Genomic DNA, 27,379 nt, shown 5'->3' on the forward strand with positions numbered 1-27,379 from the left:
GACAGCACACAATACAGGGGAGGTCAGCACAGTTGGACTAAATCAAAAGCAAAGAAGCTTCCTGAATAAACTGAATGCTTCGAAGGCCAGCGTAGCAGGGGCAGGGGTCTGGGGACCATGGTTTCAGGGGACCTCTAAGTCAGTTGGCACAATAAAATCTATTAAGAAAACATTCTGCATCCCACTTCGAAGAGTGGCATCTGGGGTCTTAAACGCTAGCAAGCAGCCATGTAAGATGCATCAATTGGTCTCGACCCACCTGGATCAAAGGAGAGTGAAGAAGACCAAGGACACAAGGTGATTACGAGCCCAAGAGACAGAGAGGGCTACATGAACCAGTGACTACATCATCCTGAGACCAGAAGAACTAGATGGTGCTCGGCTACAACCCATGACTGTCCTGACAGGGAACACAACAGAGAACCCCCGAGGGAGCAGGAGAGCAGTGGGATGCAGACCCCAAATTCTCATAGAAAGACCAGACTTAATGGTCTGACTGAGATTAGAAGGACCCTGGTGGTCATGGCCCCCAGACCTTCTGTTGGCCCAGGACAGGAACCTTTCCTGAAACCAACTCTTCAGACATGGATTGCACTGGAAAATAGGTTGGAGAGGGACGCTGGTGAGGAGCGTGATTCTTGGATCTGGTGGACACTTGAGACTATGTTGGCATCTCCTGCCTGGAGGGGAGATGAAAGGGTGGAGGGGGTTAGAAGCTGGTGAAATGGACATGAAAAGAGAGAGTGGAGGGAGAGAGCGGACTGTCTCATTAGGGGGATAGCAATTGCGAGTATGCAGCAAGGTGTATATAAGTTTTTTTGTGAGAGACCTATTTGATTTGTAAACTTTCACTTAGAGCACAATAAAAATTATTTAAAAAATATTTATTGAGAAGTTACTGAGTGAGCTACATCATTCCTAACAGTCTATTTGCATGATTTCATTGAAGCAGATTCATGAAGATAATGTTATTTTTAGCTCCCACTGACTTTTGATGAAACTGGATCTTAGTAAAGTTAATTTACTGCCCAAGGTTAAAACCTTAATAAGATTAGACTAGGAAAATGGTCTGGTGGTCTACTTCCAATAATTAGCCAATGGAAAACTTATGGATCTCAACAGAACATTGTCTGACTCACTTCCTTTGGACAAACCATTAGGAGGGATCAATCTAATGCAGGACCTCATGCTTGGGGAAATACCGGGCCAGAGAGGGTGAGGGAGACCTTCGCTGAGGCAGACTGGCGCAATAGCCACTATAGTCATTGCAAAATTGTACTTGTTTAATTAATTATTTTAATACATTTTTTACTGCAGTAGAAATATTTTTAATTTTATTGAAGTTTGTAAATAGATACAGTTAAACAAAAAGTCATAGTACAGTGAGATGAATTAACTCAAAGGGAAGAGACCTGAGTACAAACATCCTAGAAGAAGAAACAGAATATTTTTTGACATCTGGGAGCTGACCTGGCACTATCAATTAGGTTTTTGTATTGCCAGGAGCTGGCCTTGATGTCTGCCTGTTGAACAGACATGGTTTTACAAAATATCAATATGGAAGACAGGAAAAAGATTCTCCGAAGGTGTCCTTGTCTCAATCCCTGGAGTCTGTGAATATGTTAAGTTACATGGCAAAGGAGAATTAAGATTGTACATGGAATTAAAATTGTTAATCAGCTGACCTTAAGAAAGAGTATCCTAAATTATCCAGGTGGGTTCATTGTAATCCCAAGGGCCTTAAAAGTGGGAGAGGGAAGAGGAAGAGAGAATCAGAGATAGCAGTGTGAGAAGGACTCAGCTCAAAATTGTTGGCTTTGAAAAAAGAGGAAGTGGATTGTCATGGATTGAATTGTGTTCCCCAAAAATGTCTGTCAGCTTAGCTGGGCCATGAGTCCGAGTATTGTGTGATTGTCCATCATTTTATGTGATTTCCCTGTGTTGTAAATCCTATCACTATGATGAAATGAGATGGATTAGTGGCAGATATACTGATGAGATATACAAGTTTGGATAGTGTCTTAAGCCAATCTCTTTGAGATATAAAAGAGAGAAATGAGCAGAGAGATAGGGGGGCCTTATACCACCAAGAAAGCAGTGCTGGGAGCAGAGGGTGTCCTTTGCACCTGAGGTTCCTGTGCTGAGATGCTCCCAGACCAAGGGAAGACTGATGCTTCACAAGGACCTTCCTTCAGAACTAACAGAGAGCAAAAACCTTCCCCTGGAGCTGGCACCCTTAATTTGGACTTCTAGCCTACTGGACTGTGAGAGAATAAGCTTCTCTTTGTTGAAGCCATCCACTTGTGGTATTTCTGTTATAGCAGACTGGAAGACCAAGACATGGATCATGAGTGAAGGAATGTGGTTAGCCTCTAAAAGGTGGAAAGGCATGGAAACAGCTCTCTTATAGAGCCTCCAGAGGAAAGAGAACCTTATGAACACCTAGATTTTAGCCCAGTGAGCACAATCTCAGAATTCTTACTTTCAGAACTCTAAGATAATAAATTTTGTTAAATGAGTGGTAATTTGATACAGCAGAAATAGGAAACTAAGAGGTGTGGCCAAGATGGTGGGATAGTCAGATTCTTCCTGTTGTCCCTCTTACAACAAAGACCTGAAAAAACAAGTGAATTGATTATATATAACAATCTAGAAGCCCTGATCATAAAAGACAAAGCTGAAGAGTTGGATTGAGTGGCAGGGAGAAGGAGGGATAATTCAAAAACAGCAAAGAAGTGCCAGTTGTTAGGTTGCCAGTGCCCTGCTGACTAGGTCATCCTGTGCCTGCAGGCTGAGGTGAGCAGTAGTGTTTGGGATGCACCTCACCATGTTGGGTGAAGCTGGGCAGCAGCGAGTCTGCACACACCTCTGGAGCTAGGTGGAAGTGGCGCTGGACCTGCAAAAGTTAAGTGCAAACATCTAACCTAGCACTGGGAGGCAAAATAAATTCTACTCCCAGAGATTCACAGTGGAAAACTGGTTACTTCCCCTCACCCACACCCCACCCGGCTCTGCTCTGAAACCAGTCTGGCAGTATTCAACAACTGTCACTCTCTCTAAGCCAGGAACTCGGGGTGAGTCAGGAGGCCCTGCCCCTTCATTGAGCCACTGGCATAAGGGGTCCGCAGACTTGCAGAATCCTTTACTCCTGCCTAGACCTGTGTGCAATGGGTCAGTGGGTTTAGACCTGTGTGGGCTGATTCAACACCACACGCCATCATTATCATAACAGCAGGGCATACACCTGAAGCCCATTTTCAACTTCAGCAGCCAAGCGGGAGCTGCAGACTTATGACATTTGACATGGCCCTGCCTCTTAAGCACAGAACCCCAGCCACCTACCCCAGAGGCCTGAGGGCTGGTGGTAACATTCACTTCATCTAAACAAAAACAAACAAAATAAAAACCAAACCCAGTGCTGTCGAGTTGATTCTGACTCATAGTGACCCTATAGGACAGAGTAGAACTGCCCCATAAAGTTTCCAAGGAGCGCCTAGTGGATTCAAAATGCTGACCCTTTGGTTAGCAGCTGTAGCACTTAACCATTACACCACCAGGTTTTCCTCACTCCGTCTAGCCACTCGTGTAATAGGGGTCTGAGAATAAACGGTGTCTCCCATTCCCTACAGTCAAAAGGACTGTGTGCCCAAGGACCAGCTGCAATACCCCTCACCACATGCTCTAGGGAAAAAGAAACACACCCTCACCAAGGCATCCAGGGGCAGCCATCAGCCCCCTGCCTTGTTCCACACGTACCCCCTACAGCAGCCGGATACCTGTTCCTGCTTCAAACACCAATCTGCAGCCCTGACAGTCTGGGACTGTAGGTGAGAGTCTGCACCACACATTTGGTGACTGAAAACCTGGACACCTGTGCCACACCAGAACATATGGAGAGGAAGTTAAAGGCAATATTAAGAAATAAAATGTTGATTTAAATTTAGAAAAATAAAGGTAAACTTTAAGGTAACCACAAAGGACGCTAACAAACCTACCCATCAAAATAAGAAAAACATGAGGACTTAGCAAAAACAAAATAAACAATAATGAAAAAATATGAAAAGAGAATACATAAGAAAAACCACTCAACAGCACAGAAAATTAACTGGAACAAAGAAACTGCCAGCACCACCAAAAAAACAAGCAACAACAACAACAAAATGACAGCACTGAACTCGTACCAATCAGTAATTACACTGAATGTAAATGGACTAAATGCGCTAATAAAGAGATGAACAGTGGCAAAACTGATTAAAAAAACGCAATCTGCCTATATGCTGCCTATAACAGACACGACTTAGACTCAAAGACACAAACAAACTAAAACTAAAACAATGGAAAAAAAATATCAAGTAAACAACCACAAAAAAAGAGCAGGAGAGACAATATTAATCTCTGACAAAACATATTTAAAGCAAAATTCACCACAAAGGATAAGAAAGGACACAGCTTAACCTCTAAAGAGTCAATACACCAGGAGGACATAACTATAATAAATACATAAGCACCTAATGAGACGGCTCCAAGCCACACAAAACAAACCCTAATAGTATTGGAAAGAGAAATAGATAATTCATCATAATAGTAGACTTCAACACACCACTTTCAATGAAGGATAGAACATGTAGAAAGAAAATAAAGATACAGAAGATCATAGACATATACAGAAATCTATTCAGCAGCAGCCAAGTATACATTCTTTTCCAACTCACATGGAACATCCTTCAGAATAAACTGCATATGGGGCTGCAAAGCAAACCTTAACAGAATTCAAAACACTGAAATTTTACACGGCATCTTTTCTGATTATAATGACGTAAAATTAGAAATCAATAACAGAAACAGCAAGGAAAAAAAATCAAATGCATGGAAACAGAACACCACCTTGCTTAAAAACTACTTGATTATAGAAGAAATCAAGGATGGAAAAAATAAATTCATAGAATTAAATGAGAATGAAAACATGTCTCACCAGAACCTTTGGGAAACAGCAAAAGCAGTGCTTAGAGGTCAGTTTATAACAATAAATGCACACATTCAAAAAGAAGAAAGTGCCAAAATCAAAACATTACCCCTACAACTTGAACAAATAGAGAGAAACAATAGAAGCCCTCAGGCACTAGAAGAAAGGAAATAATAAAGGTTAGAGCAGAAATGAATGAGATAGAGAATAGGAAAACAATTGAAAGAGTAGACAATACTAAAAGATGGTTCTTTGAAAAGATCAACAGAATCAATAAACCATTGGTCAAACTGACAAAAGAAAAAACAGGAGAGGAAGCAAATAACCTAAATAAGAAATGAAATGGGTGATATCACAACAGACCCAATGGAAATAAAAAGGATCATAACAGAATACTATGAAAAATTGTACTCTAACGAATTTGAAAATCTAGCAGAAATGGTCAAATTTGTAGGAACACACTACTTACCTAAACTAACACAAATTGAGGTAGAAAAGTTAAATAAACCCACAACAAAAGAAGAGATTGAAGAGATAATTAAAAAAATAAAAACCACCAACAACAAAAAAGCCCTGGCCCAGACAGCTTCACTGGAGAATTCTACCAAACTTTCAGGAAAGAGTTAACACCATTACTACCAAAGGCATTTCAGGCATAGAAAAGGATGGAATACTCGCAAACTCGTTCTATGAAGCCAGCATAACCATGATAGAAAAGTCAGGTAAAGATCCACAAAAAAAGAAAATTACAGACCAATATCCCTCACCAGTATAGACCCAAAAATCCTCAACAAAATTCTAGCCAATAGAATTCAACAACATATCAAAAAATAATTCACCATGACCACATGGGATTCATACCAGGTACGCAGGGATGGTTCAACATTAGAAAAACAATCAATGTAATCCATCACATAAATAAACCAAAAGACAAGAACCACATGATCTTATCAATTGATGCAGAAAAGGTATTTTAAAAAGTCCAAAACCCATTCTTGATAAAAACTCTCAGAGAAATAGGAATAGAATGAAAATTCCTGGACATGATAAAGGCCATTTATGCAAAGCCAACAACCAACATCATCCTAAATGGAGAGTCTTAAAGCATTCCCCTTCAGAAGGGGAACCAGACATGGATTCCCTTTATCACCACTCATATTCAACGTTGTACTGGAGGCCCTAGCCAGATCAATAAGGCAAGAAAAAGAAATAAAGTGCATCCAAATTGGTAAGGAAGAAGTAAAAGTATCCTTGCAGATAATATGGTCTTATGCATGGAAAACCCCAAAGAATCCACAAGAAAACTACTACAACTAATAGAAGATTTTGGCAAAGTATCAGGATATAAGATAAACATACATAAGTCAGTCAGATTCCTCTATACCAACAGAGAGAACTTCCAAAAGGAAATCACCAAATCAATACCATTATAAAAGCCCCCAAGAAGATAAAGTATTTAGGAATAAATTTAAACAGAGATGTAAAAAACCTACATAAAGAAAACTGCAAGAGACTATTGCAAGAAATCAAAAGAGACCTACATAAGTGGAAAAACATACCATGCTGATAGACAGGAAGACTCAACACTATGAAAATGTCAATTTTTCCCAAAGTGATCTACAGATATAATGCAATCTCAATCCAAATTCCAATGACAACTTTTAGCATGTTGGAGAAACAAATCACAAACTTCATATGGAAAAGGAAGAAGCCCCAAATAAGTAAAGAACTACTGAAGAAGAAGAACAAAGTGGGAGGCCTCACACTACCTGATGTTAGAACCTATTATACCACCACGGTAGTCAAAACAGCCTGGTACTGGTACAACAGACACATAGACCAATATAACAAAATTGAGAACCCAGACGTAAATCTATCCACCTATGAGCAGCTGAAACCCTGGTGGTGTAGTGGTTAATTGCTACGGCTGCTAACCAAAAGGTTGGCAGTTTGAATCCACCAGGTGCTCCTTGGAAACTCTACGGGGCAGTTCTACTCTGTCCTATAAGGTCGCTATGAGTCGGAATCGACTCGACAGAAGTGGGTTTGGTTTATGAGCAGCTGATAGTTGACAAAGGCCCAAAGTCCATTAAATGGGGGAAAAGACAGCCTCTTTAACACGTGGTGCTGGCATAACTGGATATCTGTCTGCAAAAAAAAAGAAACAGGACCCATACCTCACATCATGCACAAAAACTAACTCAAAATGATCAAAGACCCAAATATAAAACCTAAAATGATAAAGATCACAGAAGAAAAAATAGGGACAATGCTAGGAGGCCTAATACACGACATAAACAGAACCATAACTAACAATGCAGAAACATCAAAAGAGAAACTAGATAACTGGGATCTGCTAAAAATCAGTTATGCTCATCGAAAGGCTTCACCAAAAGAGTAAAAACAGAACCTACAGATCGGGAAGAAATTTTTAGCTATGACCTATCTGGTAAGGGTCTAATCATTAAAATCCACAAAATACAGCAACACCTCAACAACAAAAAGACAAATAAAAAAATTAAAAATGGGCAAAGCATATGAACAGACACTGCACCAAAAAAGATATTCGGGTGGCTAATGTACACAGAAGGAAAAGCTCATGATCATTAGCCACCAGAGAAATACAAATTAAAACTACAAAGAGATGCCTTATCACCCCAATAACACTGGCACTAATCCAAAAAATGGAAACCCTAGTGGTGTAGTGGTTAAATGCTGTTAACCAAAAGGTCGGCAGTTGGAATCCACCAGGCGCTCCTTGGAAACTCCACAAGGCAGTTCTTCTCTGTCCTATAGGGTCTCTATGAGTCAGAAACGACTCGATGGCAATGGGTTTGGTTAATCCGTAAAACACAAAATAAAAATGTTGGAGAGGTTGTGGAGAGATTGGACTCTCATGCACTGCTGGTGAGAATGTAAAATGATACAATCACTTTGGAAAACAATCTGGTGCTTCCTTAAAAAGCTAGAAGTAGAAATACCATAAGATCCAGCAATCCCACTCATAGGAATATACCCAAGAGAAGTAAGAGCAGTCGCGGGAATAGACACATGCATACCATGTCCATTGGAGCACTATTCACAACAGCACAAAGATGTAAACAACCTAAATGCTCACCAACAGACGAATGGGAAACAAATTACGGTGCAGACACACAGTGCAGCCTACGGACGGAGCCCGGTTCTACTCCGACACCCAGCGGGTCGCTGTGACTTGCGTTTGATTCTACTGCAACTGGTGGTGGTTTTGTTTGATATGAAGATAAGCTGTAAAAAAAAAAAAATTTTTTTTTCTTTTTTATGTTGTTGTTGATGTCTTGCGCCGAATGTTGTTGTTGAGAGCAGTTGCTATTTAGTTGGCTTCTACTCAAAGTGACCCAATATATAAGAGAAAGAAATTTTCCCTGGTCCCACGCCATCCTAATGATTGTTGGTATGTTTGAGTCCGTTGTTGTGGTTATTGCGTCAATCCATCTTTTTGAGGGTTTCCTTTATTTTTGTGAGCTTCTACTTCACCTAACAGGACTTCTTTTCCTAGGGATCGGTCTTTGCAGATAATGTGTCCAAAGTAAGTAAGATGAAGTCTTGCCATCCTCATTCCTAAGGAACATTTCATTGTTTTATTGTAAGACTGATTTTTTTGTTCTTTTGTTAATCCATGGTACATTCAATATTCTCCACCAACACCACACTTCCACGCATCAGTACTTCTTCTGCCTTCTTTTTTCATTGTTCAGTTTTCGCATTCACAGAGGTGAACAAAAAGACCACAGTGTTGAATAGAAGTAGGGAAAAGAGATATCCTTGCCGTGTTCCTGATTTTATGGCAAAATCTTTCAGTCTTTCACCATCGAGTATAATGTCAATTGTTGGCTTTTCACAACTGTCCTTTATCATTTTAAGGAAGTGTACTGAGGTGAAGGAAATTCAGAGCTATATGACAGTATTGCACAACAAGCTATTTAATGGGGCCAACACATTGAAAGTCACATGCAAGGGGGTGGTCCCTGTAGCAGAAGGTCTTCCAGAGGCTAGAGTCACAGGTAGCATCAGAAGGAGAAGAGAGCAAGAAAGCTCCCAGGGGAGAGAAGCGATATCCTCCTGCAGCCAGGTGATAAGTCTCTGGGTGAGAGAGCCCTAAAAGCAGCAGAATCTTAGGGTCTTTATAACTACACGAATTTATCTTTTTTTTTTTTTTTTTTTAGGACTAGCAGAAGTTAAGTCCAGTTTTGCAGGGTATGTAAAACAGGCAGGTCCTAAGTGGCTAAAAATCTGCTTATTTGGGCTATTTTTAAATCAGTTGGACATGTACAAGTTTGAGTTTCATGCCAGTTTTTTTTTTTTTTCCATATAATACGCCTCAGCTTACTTGAAGAAGTAAATAACTTAAAAAAAAAAAAATACACAGAGGCCATTTTTGACTCTCACACAATAGGAAGTTCCCTTTTATTCCTGATTTTTGAGTGTTTTTTTTGTTAAACGCTTTTTCCTGCATCAGTTGATAGATCATCCCCCTCTCCCTACATTCTATTAATGTGTTGCATTACACTGATTGACTTTTATATATGCTGCACTTGTGGGACAAAGCACACAGGGTTATGGCATATGGTCCTTTTAATATGCTGCTGGATTGGAGTTTTACTATTTTGTTGAGGATGTCCATAGATATTTCCATGCAATATTTTTTTCTGATGGCTTTGTCTGGCTAAATATGAGGATGCTGATAGCATCATGGATTGAGTTACAAATTATTCCTTCCTTTTAGTTTTTGGAAAAGTTTGAAAAACATTGATGTTAATTTCTATTTGATGCCTTCTTTATAATTTCTTTGTCATTATCGATATTCTGTATTCGTTGAGACATTCTCCTGTTTTCCTTTAGGTCTTTGACCACGTTTAACACAGTAGATTTAAATGATTTGCCTAGCAATTCTATGTCATTGGTTCTTCAGGGACTGCTTTCACCGATTTTTTTTTTTTTTTCCTGTGAATTGGTTTTACTTCCTGTTTCTTGGCATGCCTAGTATTTTTACCAAACACTGGGCTTTGTGAATTTTATGTGTTAACTCTGAAAAGCAGATTCTCCAGCCTACCTAGTGCTTGCTGTTATTGTTGAGGGCTGCGGTCATCTGTTTAGTGACATTTCCAAACTATTTATTTGTTTGTATGTATTTATTATTTTGCATAGACTGTATTCTTTGCCATGTGTGGTCACTGAAGTCTATCTTCAGTTATTTTAGTGGTCAACCAGTGACCTGATAAAGACCTTTTTTGGAGTCAAAAGGAGAAGAAAAAGAAAACTAAAAACCCTTTCCTGGTCATTGAAGATTGACTCTGAATTAGGTACTCTTTCAATGCTTAGCCAGGCCACCTACAATTGGGCCTTAGTCTACACCTCCGTTTGTGCAGAGCCCAAAGATCTGCCAGAGGCTCAAACCTAGGGTCCTCTCAGGTCTTGTTTGAGCATGCATTCAACCTGGGTATGTACATTGGATCTCTGATCCTTCAGTACATTTAGTATCTCTACAAACAGTTTATTCTCCCATGCATCTGCCTCGTCAGCCTCTTCTTTTCCAGACTATCAGGTTTGTCTGCTTCTTTCCCTGTTCTCCATTCCTTACCTAAGCTGGTTATGGCATTATATGTCTTTAAGGCTTTTGACAGACAGATACCACCTGGTAGCCACTCATGTCTGAGAGGAGTAAAGCCAAGGCCTATCTCAGAGCAGGTATCTCTGGAACTACCAGATTGGTCAAAATAAACAACAACAACATTTTTAGAAAAAAGATCTGTCTTCTCCACACCCTGGCACCAGCAAGCCACACCAGGAATGTGGGCTGCTGTCTTCATGGCAGCTGCCAAGTGGAGAATGGGGGATAGTAGGTGAATAAACAAAAATGCCACAATTTTTCATCAAAATTCAACAGCATCTTTTCTCATGAAGCACTTAATGTTTATTCTGTCAGGTTTTTTTCCCACTTATTCATTGCTTCAGGGAAACCCTGGTGGCCTAGTGGTTAAGTGCTACGGCTGCTAACCAAAGGGTCGGCAGTTCGAAGCCTCCAGGTGCTCCTTGGAAACTCTATGGGGCAGTTCTACTCTGTTCTATAGGGTCGCTATGAGTGGGAGTGGACTCGACGGCATTGGGTTTGGTTTTTGGTTTTTTTCATTGCTTCAGTGGAGGGAATGAATCCTATACCTTCTTAACACACTGTTTTCTGTAACATCCCCTCTCCTGATGTTTTTAAGTGACCCTTCTCTTATTTCAGAAACCCTGGTGGCGTAGTGGTTAAGTGCTATAGCTGCTAACCAAGAGGTCAGCAGTTCGAATCCACCAGACGCTCCTTGGAAACTCTATGGTGCAGCTCTACTCTGTCCTATAGGGTTGCTATAAGTCGGAATTGACTTGACGGGAGTGGGTTTGGTTTTCTGGTTTTCTCTTATTTCAGTATTTGCTTGGTTGCTGTAAATATTTTAAAACTTTCTAAATTTCTAAAAAAGTTCATTCTAACACTTTTTGCTTTGTTGTTGTTTCTGTGCAGGAACAGGCCCTCCACAAAAGCTATCTGAGGCTATCAACTTGGTCATTTTCACTGACATTATCCACATCTCATTTTTTAAAAATATACACGGATATACAATTGATCCAACAACTTTCACTGAAATGTATATCCTTTTATCACTCCCCATACAAGCACCTGACATATGTGACTCATCATTGTACACGTATGTGTGCATCTGGATTATGTATTCTCTTCCATTGGTCTATAACTATATCAATATAAATTTTTGATATCACGTAGAGTGATGCATCTCATTTAATTATTTTTAATACTCCTTTTGAGCTATTACTGTTTTTTGCATCATTTTGTATAAATTCTATAGCCAACTTGTAAATTAAACACACACACATGCACACACTGATGGAATTCTAATGGGGATTATATTGAATTTATGTAATAATTGAAATGATTTATTTTTTCATTGTTCAGTATAATTCATGGATAATGCACTTAAATATAATGGTTTCATTACAAGTAAGTATGGGCAGCAGCTAGGGGGAGGCATGAGGAATCTTCTCAAGTGCTAATAATATGTTACTACTTTCATATAGGTTTGTTCAATTTGTGATAATCTATCTGATTAGTTGTGAATGTACTGTATATGGATTTCTTTATTCTGTATAACTTACACAAATCATCCTTCAAATTGCTATTTACTTAAAAAAAGTTTGTTAGCTATAGCTCTTGAAGTTTAGGCATCGTGTTTAGTCAGGTTTAGGCTCTATTGGAACTCAAAAGCATGAAAATCGTCAAAAATACTACAAAAATTAATTACAATAATAAAAGATCAAGGATGTATAAAACTCTAAGGCCAAGATCAAGAAGCTGGGGGTGGAGATTACCTGAAACTTGAAGCTAGCAACTGGACATGCAACCATATACTTCAGCGACTGATGTGGTCTACAGATGTGAACTTTCATGCAGTCTGTGTGAAAAATATTTCAATATGTTAAAATTCATTTAATTTGAATGTACATTTATTAAAATATGGATTTGTAATTTTCATGTTTGATAGTAAGTGTAAATTAGAATTTCAAACTTTATGTAAAACACAAACGGTTTACACACTTAAGTAATTTCACCACCAATTCCATTCATAAAAAAAAAATTTATAGATATATACAAAATACAAACTCTTGTTTATGGGAAACAGGAGACAAATGCAACAATGTTTATAAGTGCATTGTACATAATAGTAGACAACTAGAAATAAAACAAGCATCTATCAGCAACAACACCAACAACAAAAAATGGATAAATGTGTAGTATAGTCTTAAAATAGAATGCCATTCAATAATAAAATAGAATGGGCTGTCATTTCATTCAACCTGGAGAGTTAGTAATGTCAACTGAAAAAACAATCAATTTTCAAAAAGATTATCTACAACTTAAGACCCCTTTATTAAGTTCTACAGCATCTAAAAATATTTTCTAATACCCTATGAATTCTATGTTATAATTACAGCAAGAGAATTAAAAAACTAAAAATTCAGAATGATGGTGGAGGTATAGGAGGATATGAGGAGTCCCTGGATGGTGCGAACAGTTAACATAGTCACTGCTAACTGAAAGCTTGGTGGTTCGAGTCTACCCAGAGGCACCTCAGAAGAATGGATTGGTGATCTACATTAGAAAAATAAGCCGTTGAAAACTCTACCAAGAACAGTTCTACTCTGACACACATGGGGTTGCCATGAGTTGGAGGAGCACTAAAGATAAACAAATTTACTATTTTAGTTGTTGGGTTGGGTGATGAACTTACAGGTATACATTATAAACAAACTGACCGAAGTAAGGCATTCATAGACCAATAAACACATTTTGTCTTGAACCAAAAATGAGTGTTCCTAAAGGCCATTACATATAATTATTATTAAAATTATTGACAATGGATCCAAAAAAACTTGTCAGTGAATCTCTAAAATACTTCACAGAAATATACACTTTCTTCCAATACCATTGTTCATGCACTGATGGCACACTGGTTGTATTTTGCTCTCATGGTTTATATCCCACTTTATATTTAGCACCAAGTAGTTTAGCAACCCCCTGCATTATTTATTATCAACACTCAGACTCTAAGAAATTTTCATATATTACTGATTGGAAAATAAATGATTAAATCCAATTTGGATAACGCTGTTAGAGCTAAACATGTGCCTAATTTATGACCAAGCAATTTCAATTTAGGTATATGTACAAGAGAGTTGAGTTCACGTGTTCTCAAAAAACACTTGTACAGGAAGCTTTATGGTAGTTTTATTCATTATAGCCAAACATTTCTGACATCAGAATGGAAATAATTATTCTAAGCCATATGATGGAATTCAGCTTTGTAATAAAAATGATGGAAACACTCAAAAATATGGTTAAACCTTTTAAATATGTTTAGGAAAAGAAACCAGACATCAAAGAGAACTTATTTTCTGATTTAAAAGTTTCTACTCAATGGTGATGAGAAGTAAGAGCTTCTATTTAAGGGTGATAGAAGCCAGAATAATGATTGTAATTGTGGGCCCAAGGCATTAACATGAAAGGAGCATAAGAGATGACGAATGATGAAATGCTCCACCTGTGGTTTCCCTCAAGCTGTAACGATGACAGTTCCACACTTCCAGTTGTTTATTTCAAGTTTTAGCCCAATTCTGAAAGCTTCTTATTTCATAGAATTTCACATTCCATGTGTCCACAAAACTCAAATGTCTGCTTTCTCCCAGTCTCCTGAATCTGGCCAGTTTTTGCTCCTCCACTAATATCACCTTGATCCAAGGTAATATCTTGTCACAGCTGGACTACTGCAATGGCTTTCTCCTGCCCACATCAGTTCTCTACCACAACTCTGCAATGGTAGCCCCTTGTTTTAGGTTCAAAGCCACAATCCTCACGTTGATCTAATTTACACTGTAAGACCCGGCCCCAAAACATATACCTATTTCCTGTGTCTCACCAATTTACTCCTTGATCTTTTGTGACTATGCTGGGCATGTCCCCACCTCAGGGAGTTCTCACTTGTTCTTTGCTCTTCCCAGAACATTTATCCACAAATATCCACTTGTCTCTCTTCCTCGACTCCTTTTAGTTTTTGACAAAAGTCATATTCTTGATTCTCCCTTCTCTATTTGACTTAATATTGCAAATATCCTCTGTTTTCCTGATTCCAATTTTCCACTTAGTTCTTCTTCATGGTGATTAATACTTTTTGGTATACTCTGAAATTTACCCAAACCCAGTGCTGTCGAGTTGATTCCGACGCATATAAGGTCGCTTTACCAGTTAATTTTATATACTGTCTTTCTCCCCACGATAAAATGTAAACTTCATGAGAGCAGAGACTTATGTCAGTTTTTTCTTGTTTAATCCCATTTCACCAGTGCCTATAACAGTGTCACATACAGAGTTAAAGCATTAAAGCCCTTGTTCAATGAATAAATAAATAAATAAATAAGTGGATGTATGCATTTTGCTCTATATTATAGTTTGGTCATCATATGTATTTTCCTGATATTATGTATTATATGGTAAATTATATTTCATGTGCATTTTATTTCAGAATATTAAAAAGGTACTAAAAATTTGTTATGACATGGGAGCATTGTGTTGACAGGGATTAAATCTATTGCTTTAGAAGATAAAGCTGAAAATGGCAACCATTCTCTTGCTTTTACACGGCAAATCCACCCAGTTCCAATAACAAAGCTTTAGTTATTTCTGAGAAGTGTAGAAACCAAGGCATTGTTACATTTATTTATTTTGTAAACATTTCTTTGAGCTTACATCTCTCTAGACAGTAGGCTAATCAAATCATGTTGCTCAGTCTCAAACTATAAAGGGTTCCCAAAGTCGTATTTTCTGTACAAATGTCTATTTTCCCAGCACTCTTCTCATGGCCCCCATGACCTCCTTATTCCTCAGACTGTAGATAAATGGGTTCAGAAGAGGTGTAATGATACTGTAAAACACCGCCACCACTTTATCTTCCTCAGGGTAATTCAAGGAATGTGGCCTTGTATAGGTGGAGAGAGTAGCCCCATAGAATAGGCTTGCCACAATCAGATGAGAGGAACACGTGGAGATGGCTTTTGTCTGCCCTTTACCTGAGCTCATCTGGTAAACCACAATAAGCACCTGGGCATAGGAAGCCAGAATGGCCATGAATGGTAGTAACAGAATGACAAGGCCACTAAAGAGGACAGTATACTCATACTGGGAGGTGTCCTGACACACCAAAGGCATTAGAGATGGAACTTCACAGAAAAAGTGGTTAATGATCTGAGATGTACAGAATGGAAGTTGAAATACATACAGTGTATGTATTAAAGCATTGATAGAACTACTGGCCCATGCACATGTGACCATGGACAAACAGATCGTCTTGCTCATGAGCACAGGATAATGTGAAGGGTGACAGATCGCTACGTGTCTATCATAAGACATGAAACCAAGAAGAGCTTCAGTTCCACCGAGAGTCAAAAACAGAAAGGTGTGAATCTCACAACCGAAAAAAGGAATGGTCTTACCATTTGACAGGAAGTTTGTCACCATCTTGGGTACCGTGGTGGAGATGTACACCATGTCAATGAAGGAGAGCTGACTGAGGAGGAAGTACATGGGAGTGTGGAGCAGAGTGTCCAATCGGATGAGGTGGATCAGTATGATATTTCCCATCAAAGCCACTGAGAAGATGACAGTAATGGCAACAAAGAGTGTCTTGTTCATTTGGCCATATTGGAAAAGGCCAAGAAGTATAAACTCTGCTCCAAAAGTTTGATTTTCTGTCTTCATGGCTTAAATCAAAACAAAGCAGACCATATCTGAAAATTCCATTAACAACATTGATTGACCTTTGAGAGAAAACAGAATGATTATTAAATGCAGTAGGATTCCCTTTAATCAGCTTAGGTGATTATGTCTCTCCCTGTTTTTATATAGGAAACCCTGGTAGTGTAGTAGTTAAGTGCTATGGCTGCTAACCAAAAGGTCAGCAGTTTGAATCCTCCAGGCACTCCGTGGAAACTCTATGGGGCAGTTCTTCCCTGTCCTATAGGGTACTATGAGTCAGAATCAATTCAACAGTAAGGGGTTTGGTTTTGGGTTTTTATGCACTGAATCTGTGTCTATTGAGCAATGGGCATTTTGAAAAATAAAATAAAAATAATGTTTCTTTAAAATTGATCACAGAATAAAAATATAATATGGGGATAAAACATTTAGATGATTTGCCAACGTGAGTCATTACTCCCCTTGTAAATATCTTCATGATGATAGACTAGAGACATGTTCACATGTTGCGAAAAATCTTTCACTCAATTTCTTCATATATATAGTTTAGAATTGCACTGTTGGTTAAACTTGGTATAATATTCTTTAAAAAAAACTTCTTGACTCCATTTTTCAATTTTGAATTTGTATTGGCTATACATTGTAATAAAAATTATATTAACATTTATGGGTCAGGAATATTTTAGCTCTTCTAAATGAATTGGTGGTTATGTAGATAACATCTGCAAGTATAAATAGGAATTCATTGACAAAGCCCTCCAAAAAAAAAAAGATCGATCGATCTACCTACCTACCTATCTACCTACCTACCTATCATCTACCTACCTATCTACCTACCTGTCTACCCACCTACCTACCCACCTACCTACCTATCTATCATCTATCTACCTACCTGTCTGTCTGTCTATCTATCTATCATCTATCTGTCTATCTTTCTTTCATCTATCTATCTATCATCTATCATCTATCTATCTATCTATCTATCTATCTATCTATCTATCTATCTATCTATCTATCTATCTATCTATCTATCTATCTATCTATCTATCTATCTATCTATCATCTATCTATCTACCTACCTAAAACCTATCTATCTATTATCTATCTATCTATCTGTCTATCATCTATCTATCTATCATCTATCTACCTATCATCATCACCATCTATCATCTATCTATCTGTCTGTCTATCTATCTATATGCCAGACCTAAGGGATGGTTGGAGAATGAATCATTAAAATATAAGTTAACAATTATTCATCTAAATTTAACTCAAGAAGCATGTCAAGAATGGCATTTTTAATTTTACTTAGTCCTGTTATATTAATTGGGGAAATTTACATTTAAACTGCACTTGGAAGAAGTGGCAATTAGTAAAAGTTTATCACTTGCTCCTCAATTGGGATATGAAATCAAAAGACTACTGATGGCTTTTTTAAAATTCAAAAGTTTTGGATAATTCTTATTGCAGAACAATGTTAAGAAATAGAAAATATTTTCAATTAAAAACTAGCCAACTTTAATATAAAACCCCTTGTTGTTGAGTTGATTCCGATTCACAAAGACCCTATAGGACCGAGTAAAATTGCTCCATAGGATTTCCAAGGAGTGGCTGGTAGACTCGAACTGCCAACCCTGTGGTTAGCAGCAAAGCACAAAATTAACTGACAATAACAATTGTTGATTATACACATGCAAATACTAATACAATTCTGGCATGTAAAATTCAATGACTCTAAAAAGACCATACTTAATGGTCTGACTGAGACTAGAGGAATCCCGGCGGTCATGGTCCCCAAACCTTCTGTTGGCACAGGACAGGAACCATCCCCGAAGACAACTCATCAGACATGAAAGGGACTGGACAGTGGGTGGGAGAGAGATGCTGATGAAGAGTGAGCTAATTATATCAGGTGGACACTTGAGACTGTGTAGGCATCTCCTGTCTGGAGGGGGAATGGGAGGATAGAGAGAGTTGGAAGCTGGCAAAATTGTCAGAAAGGAGAGACTGGAAGGGCTGACTCATCAGGGGGAGAGCAAGTGGGAGTACGGAGTAAGATGTACATAAACTTATATGTGACAGACTGACTTGATTTGTAAACGTTCACTTGAAGCTCAATAAAAGTTAATAAAAAAAAAATTCAGTGACTCATCATCAGTTATATTTACTGTTAACTTGACTATACTTGGTCCAAGATGCAGTCACATGAGCAAACCAAAATGTAAGTCTTTGTTCTGTAAATGCCTGACCTCAGAAGCCTAAATGTGAATGAACCAGTTAGTATATGAGCTCATAAACTATATCTGCTATTCATGAATTGGGAAGCTATTGTCTGAAACTTCCTATTCATGAATTGCAAATAAAGCTTATAAATTCATATGCAAATTTACTCTAGTAGAAATTTTATTTTTTACATTATCTATAGTCAACCAAGTTCATATAAACTGAGGCATACTTTGTTTTTTTTTAACTAACAATATCATATTAGGAATTTTCATTGTGTAAATAATTTGTAGAAGTATAATAAATGTAATATGCTTTATGGAAGCATTTTAGAATGATGAGTACATGATAAAAACAGATAAGGGAACTAAAAAAATCAGCTTGGTGAGAGAATGTGCATGTATTCAAAATCAGTTATGAAAACTAGACAGTTACACATTATATATAGAAAAATATATGCATATGCATGTATGCATATATATTTCACTTGAAATAAAACAATTTACAAAATATCTTAATTCAACTGCAAAGACTCTCACCACAAATTTGTATTGCTTGAAACAGTTTACAGCCTTTCACCATTCCAGTAATATTGTTGAATATGACTACGCCTTGAGCATAATACAAAGTGGCAAGGCAAAAATAAGAAACATTTTTTTTCTACCCCAGTCAAGACTACAAGTGATGCCTCCAGGACCATGCTGTCCAGTAGGGGTTGCACTGGACCTTCAAACCCTACCCTTTTCTCGCTTTACAAAGACACGTCTCTCACCTTGCTCTTTTGTGATTGCTGTCCTAAGAAAATTTAAAATCAATATATGGCCAAATTAATCTCAGATAACATATCTGGATATTCAATTTTTGCAGTAATCATCCAAATGTAATGTGGATAATCTAGCCAGCGCAGAAATCGCCCAAATCAAAGGAAATGGGCATCCAAGAAAAATACTATTCACTCTACATAATTTATCAAATAAAACACATTCCTTTAAATAGTGTCCCTGAGATTAGTCATATATTGATCTTTTTGACACGAATTGTAGCAAAGTATTCAAGGTATTATAATATTTTAGGTTAAATTCAGAGTAATTAATGGCCCAAAAGAGCTATTTGAAATCTGAATGGTTGTTATTATGAACAAGACTGCTTTACCTCCAGCAGACCACGTTTTTAAAACTGAAAAACAAGCCACTGTGTTGAAAAGCATATTCTTTTTCATTAGGTATTTAGACATATAGATTATTTTACATATATAAAAACAGTTGAAAAAAATTTTAATTGAGATATATTGTCTTTTATAGAGATAATGTTTCACTCTCCTAGAAGATTTTTTGAAATAAATAATTAAACAGGGAGTTGGGAAATGGATCTGCAAAATTACACAGACGATTTTCCTGTCACCCCACTTGGGCACAGTATTAGAGAGGCACAGCAAGTCTGTCTTTCAAAAATTTCTAAGTTAAATTATATTATTTGTTTGTCACATATATTAAAAAGTCACAGACAAAACTGCATATATTAGGAAAATCAAGCTACTTGACACTTCTACAGGGTGGCAGAAAAATAAATTCACAAAGAAATCCAAAACTGTGAAATCCCTAATTTGAAACACATTTTAGGAAGTGTCACCATTCTATGAGCTTGCAGGATTGCTTTTTTTTTTTTTGCCTCAGCAAATAAGTCTTCAATCATTTACCATGAAAAAATTTAGTGGAAAAAAGAATCAAATGTTCAAACTCATTTTCTCGTCCTTATATAGACTTTAAACCTCTCGGTGAACACAGGCTGGCTGCCTGATCCGGGTGGAATTCATATTTTGTTTCTCAGAGACCTTCTGGGAAAACTAGACCTCTAGTCCATGGTTAAGCACATTGTACAAATTACAAGTGATATTTCATTAGTCCTGGTGTCTGCATTCCTGGGGGGAGGGAGGGGAATGAACAAAGGGTCAAGCCGCAAAATGTATTTGTTCAAGTGAAAAAAAAAATCAAATAATTGATATTAGCTGATTGCTTTAAGAAAATTTTTTTAAAAGTTAACTATTTTACCTTTAAAATATGTATGTAGATTTTGACTCCATATAGTTAGTAATCAGCTAATATATAGTTTGATTTTTTCTATATAAAATATGCATGAAATACTGAGGAATTATATAATATAGGTAATATTATTAATGTGCTAAATTTTGCAATAATTTTATTCCCAAAATAGGAAGGTTGGCTTGGCCATCGAAGTAAGGGACTCTGATTTCTGAAAGTCCACAGATCAAATACAAATGCTGTAATCCCTAAGGGTTAAAGTGCCCACGTGTAGAGTAGAATTTAGATTTTGGCATGGTGCTCAATAATGTTGTTCTATTTCGATGAGATGTATTTAATCTGGAAAAATTGAAGTGAGCTGAAGTTTTGCCCAGTCAATTCCCTTACCTGATTCTATGGGATGACATGAAATAGCTGCTGTGCTCAAGAATGGGAAAAGAAAAGTGCAATAACTTAAGAAGGAAGTCGACATGGGTTAGATTTTGGGAAGAAAATACACAGGTTTATTCTCTCAGGTACAGACGGGATGTAAGTCACATCGTAAGATCTTATCTTCATTTTTCTCCAATTATAATATATATGTTATTTTATAATTCATAAATCATAATTTATAATAACTATTCCTTAATTTGAAATATTTTGTCTCATTATTCTCTAAATCACTTTCCAAAGAAAACTCCAGGGGCCAAACAATCACTGAATCAGTTTTAGGATGAAACACAGGTGTTTTGGAACCCTAATCTCAGATTTTTACTGAACGATTGAGTCCTATGAATAGTCAACATTTGCCTCACATTCAGTCACTTGTGGAAGGATTTCTAGAATGTCGAAGTGACATTTGTAAGTTTTGAATACTGTGAAACTTGTACAGTTTCTGGCATTTTCTTTAAGAACAAGAGAGCAAAAATACAAATATAAAATTGATATGACTTTGGAAGAGGCCTGCACAGGTGAGAGGATCTGCAGTTCAAGTTTCTTATGGTTCAATGAAAATCTACCTCTGAAGTTAGGTTTGATACCTTTAAGTGGTGCTTGTTGTTATTGTTTTATTATTATTATCACTTGATATTGCGTGAGAAAAATATTTGTGTATTATACACAGACAGTTGTCAGCTACTTTGGATGGGTATGAGAACATGAAAACCTAGAGCTCTTCCTGTGGCATAAAAAGAGAAATATCTCTTAGGGGCCCATATATTAAATCAGGGAGTAAAAGTGGAGCGTGATGGTGGAAGGTAGGATGGGGGTGACTCACTGTGTCTGAATTGCAGAAGCAGGAATGTATTACTTGCTCTCTTGATTCATAGATTATCTAATAATAGCATCTACTGCTAATATTGTTTATTAAAAATTAAACTAGTTAACACATGCAAACAACTTACAATATTGTCCAGCGTGCTGCAAGCCCTTAATAAATATTAGCTTTAATGATGATTATTAATGATGATGCTGTTTTTACTGCCTTTTTGGATTATTATTTTACATAAGCTAAGATAATTTTTTTTTTTTTTAAGATAGATTCAAGAATGGAAGCATCTCCTCCACTGCTTTGCTCAAATGTGGACACAAATCCTTCTAAAAGCTTTCCCCAGCCCAGTGTGACATGGTTCTACTAAAGTTTCAAGAGAAAAATAAACAAAACTAGAGCAAACTATCTACAGGGAGAATTACTTAAAATAAGCCCTGTCCATACAGTCACTCTCTCTGATAAGGTTCAAAGACCTAAAGTTTGGTATTGAAGAAATCTGAAACATAAGAGAATAACCAATAAATAAATAGAGAGAGATAAATGAATGAATGAATAACCAAATAAGCAGAGATATCAAGACTGGTTCTCCAGAGCTCTAGTCAAAACCTGATTTTTGTGTGTTCATCTGACATCGTGCAATTTTGTTGGATTTGTATATTAAATCTAATAGTTAATTTTTGTTTTTGTTGGTTTGTTGTGTGTGTGTGTGTATTCTTTCTTGTTGTTGTTAGGTGATGTCAAGCTTGTTCTGACTCATAGCGACTCCTGTGTACAACAGAAGGAAACACTGCTCCGTCCTGTGCCATCCTCACAATCATCGTTAGGCTTGAGCCCAGAGTATTTCTTAGGATATTCTGTATATAAGATCATGTCATTTGAATAGGAACAAATTTATTTCTTTTCAAATTTGAATGCCATTTCCTATTTTTTTTTCCCTAACTTTTCTGGCTAGTATTTATGTAATAATATGGAATAAGAGTTGTGAAGTCAAGCATCCTTGTTTTGTTCCTGATGTTAAGGAAAAACTTTTAGTTTTTCACCAATGTGAGTGATGTGAACTGTGGGCATTTCATAACTGTCCTTAATCAGATACAAGCAGTTTCCTTACATTTCTAGTTTGTTGGGTGATTTTATTATGAAAGGGTATTGGAGTGTGTCAAATGATTTTTCTGCATCAATTAATATAATCATTTTTGTTCATTCTCTTAATTAATTGATATTTATGTTTAACCACTCCTGCATTTATGGGATAAGTTTCACTAGGTCATGGTGTATACTCCTTCCAATATGCTGCCGTATTTGGTTTGCTAGTATTTTGTTGCAATTTGCTGCTGAATTTGTTTGTTAGTATTTTATGGAAGATTTGCTTCCATATTCATAAGGTATATTGTGATTTTTTTTTTTTTTTGCTTTGGTATCAGGGTGATAATGTCATTCTAGAATGAGTTGCCTTCTATTTTTTGGAAGAGTTTGAGAAAGATTATTGTTAATTTCTATCTGGTATCTTTTTATAATTTCTATCTCCTTATTGGCAGTCTCTATTTGTTAAGACATTATTTCACTGGTTACCTTTAGTCCTTTGTACATGGTATCCATTAGCACCTTGAACATATTTAATACAGTTTATTTATATTATTTCTCTAGTAATTCCAATATCTGAGTTGACTCAGGGATTGTTTCAAATTTATTTATTTTTTCCTGTAAATGAGCCATGTGCTCCTGTTTATTTGCATGCCTAATATTTTGTTGTTGCTGTTGTGGAAAACTGAACATTGTGAATTACAAACCATAATTATTAAAATTATTGACAATGGATTAAAAACAATCTTGTAAGTGATTATCTTAAATACTTCACAGAAAATATATACTTTCTTCCAATACCATTATTCATGCACTGTTTGAGCACTGGTTGGATTTTATCATCATGGCTTATATCCAATTTTATATTTAGCACCAGGTAGTTTAGTTTAGCAAGTCACTGAATTATTTATTATCAACAATTAGACTCTAAGAATTTCTCTTGTATTGCTGAATGGAATACAAATGATTAAACCCACATGGCGATAACACATTCATAGCTGTACATGTACTTAAAATATGACCAAGCAATTTCAATCTTTGATGTATATACAAGATAATTCAGTTAATATGTTCCCAAAAAGCATTTGTGCAGGAAGTTTTATGGCAGTTTTATTCATGATAGCCAAACATTTCCTGCATCAGAACGGAAACAATTGCTCAGGAGCCATACAATGGAATGCGGCTTTGTAATATAAACGATGGAGTTACAGAGACACACAAAAATATGGTTAAATCTTTTAAATATGTTGACTGAAAGAAGCCAGATATCAAAGAGAACTTTTTTTTTTTTCTGATTCCAAAGTTTCTACCCAATGGTGATGAGAAATAAGAGCTCCTATTTAATGGTGATAGAAGTCAGAATAATGACTGCGTTTGTGGGGCCAAGAAGTCAACGTGAAAGTAGCACAAGAGATGCTGAATGATGAAAACGCTCCACCTGTGGCTTCCCCCAAACTATAATGATGACAACTCCATATTTCCAATTATTTAGTCCAAGTCTTAGCCCAATTCTGAATGCCTCTTATTTCGTAGCATTTCATATCCCAATGTGTCCACAAAACTCAAATATCTGCTTTCTCCCAGTCTCCTGAATCTGGCCAGTTTTTGCTCCTCCACTAATATCACTTCGATCCAAGGCCATATTTTGTCACAACTGGGCTACTGCAATGGCCTCTTTGTGTTCACATCAATTCTATACTCACAACTCAGCAATGGTTGCCCAGCATTTTGGGTTAAAATCCAGAATCCTCATACTGATCTAATTTATACTACATGTTCTGGCCCCATTACATCTACCTATTGCCTAAGTCTCACCAATTTACTCCTTGATCTTTTCTGACTATGCAGGGCATGTTCCCATCACAGGAAGTTCTCACTTGCTCTTTGCTCTTCCCAGAACACTCTTCCTCAGATGTCCACTTGATTCTCTTCCTTAACTCCTTTTAGTCTGACAAATTGTCACATTCTTGTTTCTCCCTTCTCTATTTTACTTATAATTGCAAACATCTTTTAGTTTCCCTATTCCAATTTTCCACTTAGTTTTTCTTCATGGCAATTAATGCTTTTTGATATACTGTACAATTTATGCATTAATTTTATATATTGTCTTTCTCCTCACAGTGAAATGTAAACTTTGAGCAGACATTTATCTCAGTTTTATATTGCTCAATCCCATATCACCAGTGCCTATAATTGCGTCACATACAAAGTTAAAGCATTAAAACTTTTGTTCAATGAATGAAAGAATAAGTGGATATATGAAATCTGCTCTATACTACAGTTTGGTCACCATATCCTAGATATTATGCATTTTGCAATAAATTATATTTTCTATGCATTTTATTTCAGCAAATTAAAGAAGAAAAAATATTTGCTATGACATAGGAGTATTGTGTTTATAGGTACCAAATCTACTCTTTTAGAAGATAAACAACGTAGATAATGGCAACCATTCTCTTGCTTATACATTGTAAATCAATCCAGTTCCAATAGTAGTGATTTAGTTATTTCTGAAAAGAGGAGAAATGAAGGCATTTGTCTAATTATTTATTTTGTAAACATTTCTTTGAGCTTACATCTCTCTAGACAGTAGGCTAATCAAATCAGGTTGTTCAGTTTCAAACTATAAAGGGCTCCTAAAGTCATATTTTCTGTACAAATATCTATTTTCCCGAAACTCTTTTCCTAGCCCCCATGACCTCCTTATTCCTCAGACTGTAGATAAATGGGTTCAGAAGAGGTGTAATGATACTGTAAAATACTGCCACCACTTTATCTTCCTCAGGGTAGTGCAAAGTGTGTGGTCTTGTATAGGTGGAGAGAGTAGTCCCATAGAATAGGCTTGCCACAATCAGATGAGAGGAACACGTGGAGATGGCTTTTGTCTGCCCTTTACCTGAGCTCATCTGGTAAACCACAATAAGCACCCGGGCATAGGAAGCCAGAATGGCCATGAATGGTAGTAGCAGAACCTTAAGGACACTAAAGAGGACAGTATACTCATACTGGGAGGTGTCCTCACACACCAAAGGCATTAGAGATGGAACTTCACAGAAAAAGTGGTTAATGATCCGAGATGTACAGAATGGAAGTTGAAATACATACAGTGTATGTATTAAAGCATTGATAGAACTACTGGCCCATGCACATGTGACCATGGACAAACAGATCGTCTTGCTTATGAGCACAGGATAATGTAAAGGGTGACAGATCGCTATGTATCTATCATAAGACATGAAACCAAGAAGAAGAGCTTCAGTTCCACCAAGGGTCAAAACCACAAAGGTTTGAATCTTACAGCCTAAAAAAGTAATAGTCTTACTATTTGACAGAAAGTTTGCTGCCATCTTGGGTACCGTGGTGGAGATGTACATCAAGTCAATGAAGGAGAGCTGACTGAGGAGGAAGTACATGGGAGTGTGGAGCGGAGTGTCCAGTCGGATGAGGTGGATCAGTATGATATTCCCCATCAAAGTCACTGAGAAGAGGCCAGCAATGGTAACAAAGAGGATGGTGTTCATTTGGCCATATTGGAAAAAGCCAAAAAGTATAAATTCTGCTCCAAAAGTTTGATTTTCTGTCTTCATGGCTTAAATAAAAATAAAGCAGACAATATCTGAAAATGCAGTGTAAACAACATTGAATGTCCTTCAGAAGAAAACAAAATGATTATTAAATGCAGTAGAATTTCCTTGAATCACTTTAGGTGACTATTTCTCCCCCTGTTTCTATCCACTGAATCTGTGTCTGTTGAGCAATGGCCAATTTGGAAAAAAAAAAAAAAATGATAAAGGTTTTTTTTTTTTTTTTTTTTTACTTCTTACAGAATAAAAATATTATCTGGAAATAAACATTTAGATGATTTGCCAACATGAGTCTTTTCTCGCCTTTTAAATATCTTCAAGATGAGAGACTGGAGAAGTGCTTACTTGGTATGAGAAAAAAAATCTTTCACTCCATTCATTTGAATAATTAAACAGGACAGTGATGTTCAAATATGGTATAATATTCCTACAAAAAGAATTTGTTTCTCCATTTTGAAATTATATTGGCTATAGGTTGTAATAAATGTTATATTACCATTTGTATGTCAGGAATACTACAACTCTTATAAAAGAATTGGTGGTTATTTCTATAATATCTGTAATTGCATGTGGAAATTTGTTGCCCAGGCAAAAAACAAATATGCAAGACCTTTAAGAAGGGCTGGAGAAAGAAACACTAAAATGTTACATTAGCAATTATTAATCTAAGTTTAACTCAAGGAACATGTCAAGAATGGCATTTTGAATTTGACTTGGTCCTTTTATATTAATAGGGGAAATTTACATTTAAACTGCACTTGGATGAAATGTCAGTTAGTAAAATGTTATTACTTGCTCCTCAGTTGAGACATGGAGTCAAAAGGTATTGATGCCCCATTTAAATTTGAAAGTTTTAGATAATTGTTATTACAAAGATTGCTCAACAAAGTTGAGAAATTA

General features: G+C 36.8%; 1 protein-coding gene and 1 pseudogene across 1 annotated transcript; both read right to left on the bottom strand.

The window, feature by feature from the left end:
* Positions 1–15,386: 15,386 nt before the first annotated feature.
* Positions 15,387–16,349, bottom strand: LOC126057281 (olfactory receptor 2AK2-like; annotated as a pseudogene).
* Positions 16,350–25,558: 9,209 nt separating this feature from the next.
* LOC126057226 (olfactory receptor 2AK2-like) lies at positions 25,559–26,482 on the bottom strand. Its single transcript, XM_049852687.1, has one exon. It carries the CDS (start codon positions 26,480–26,482, stop codon positions 25,559–25,561), a length of 924 nt encoding a protein of 307 aa, XP_049708644.1.
* Positions 26,483–27,379: the final 897 nt, after the last annotated feature.

The sequence above is a fragment of the Elephas maximus genome, chromosome 13 (genome assembly GCF_024166365.1).
Source record: "Elephas maximus indicus isolate mEleMax1 chromosome 13, mEleMax1 primary haplotype, whole genome shotgun sequence".
In the NCBI taxonomy this organism is placed as follows: Eukaryota; Metazoa; Chordata; class Mammalia; order Proboscidea; family Elephantidae; genus Elephas; species Elephas maximus.

Bases quoted from the DNA above. Each gene is read 5' to 3' on its own strand.
- LOC126057226 (XM_049852687.1), bottom strand. From the start codon at position 26,482: ATGAAGACAGAAAATCAAACTTTTGGAGCAGAATTTATACTTTTTGGC.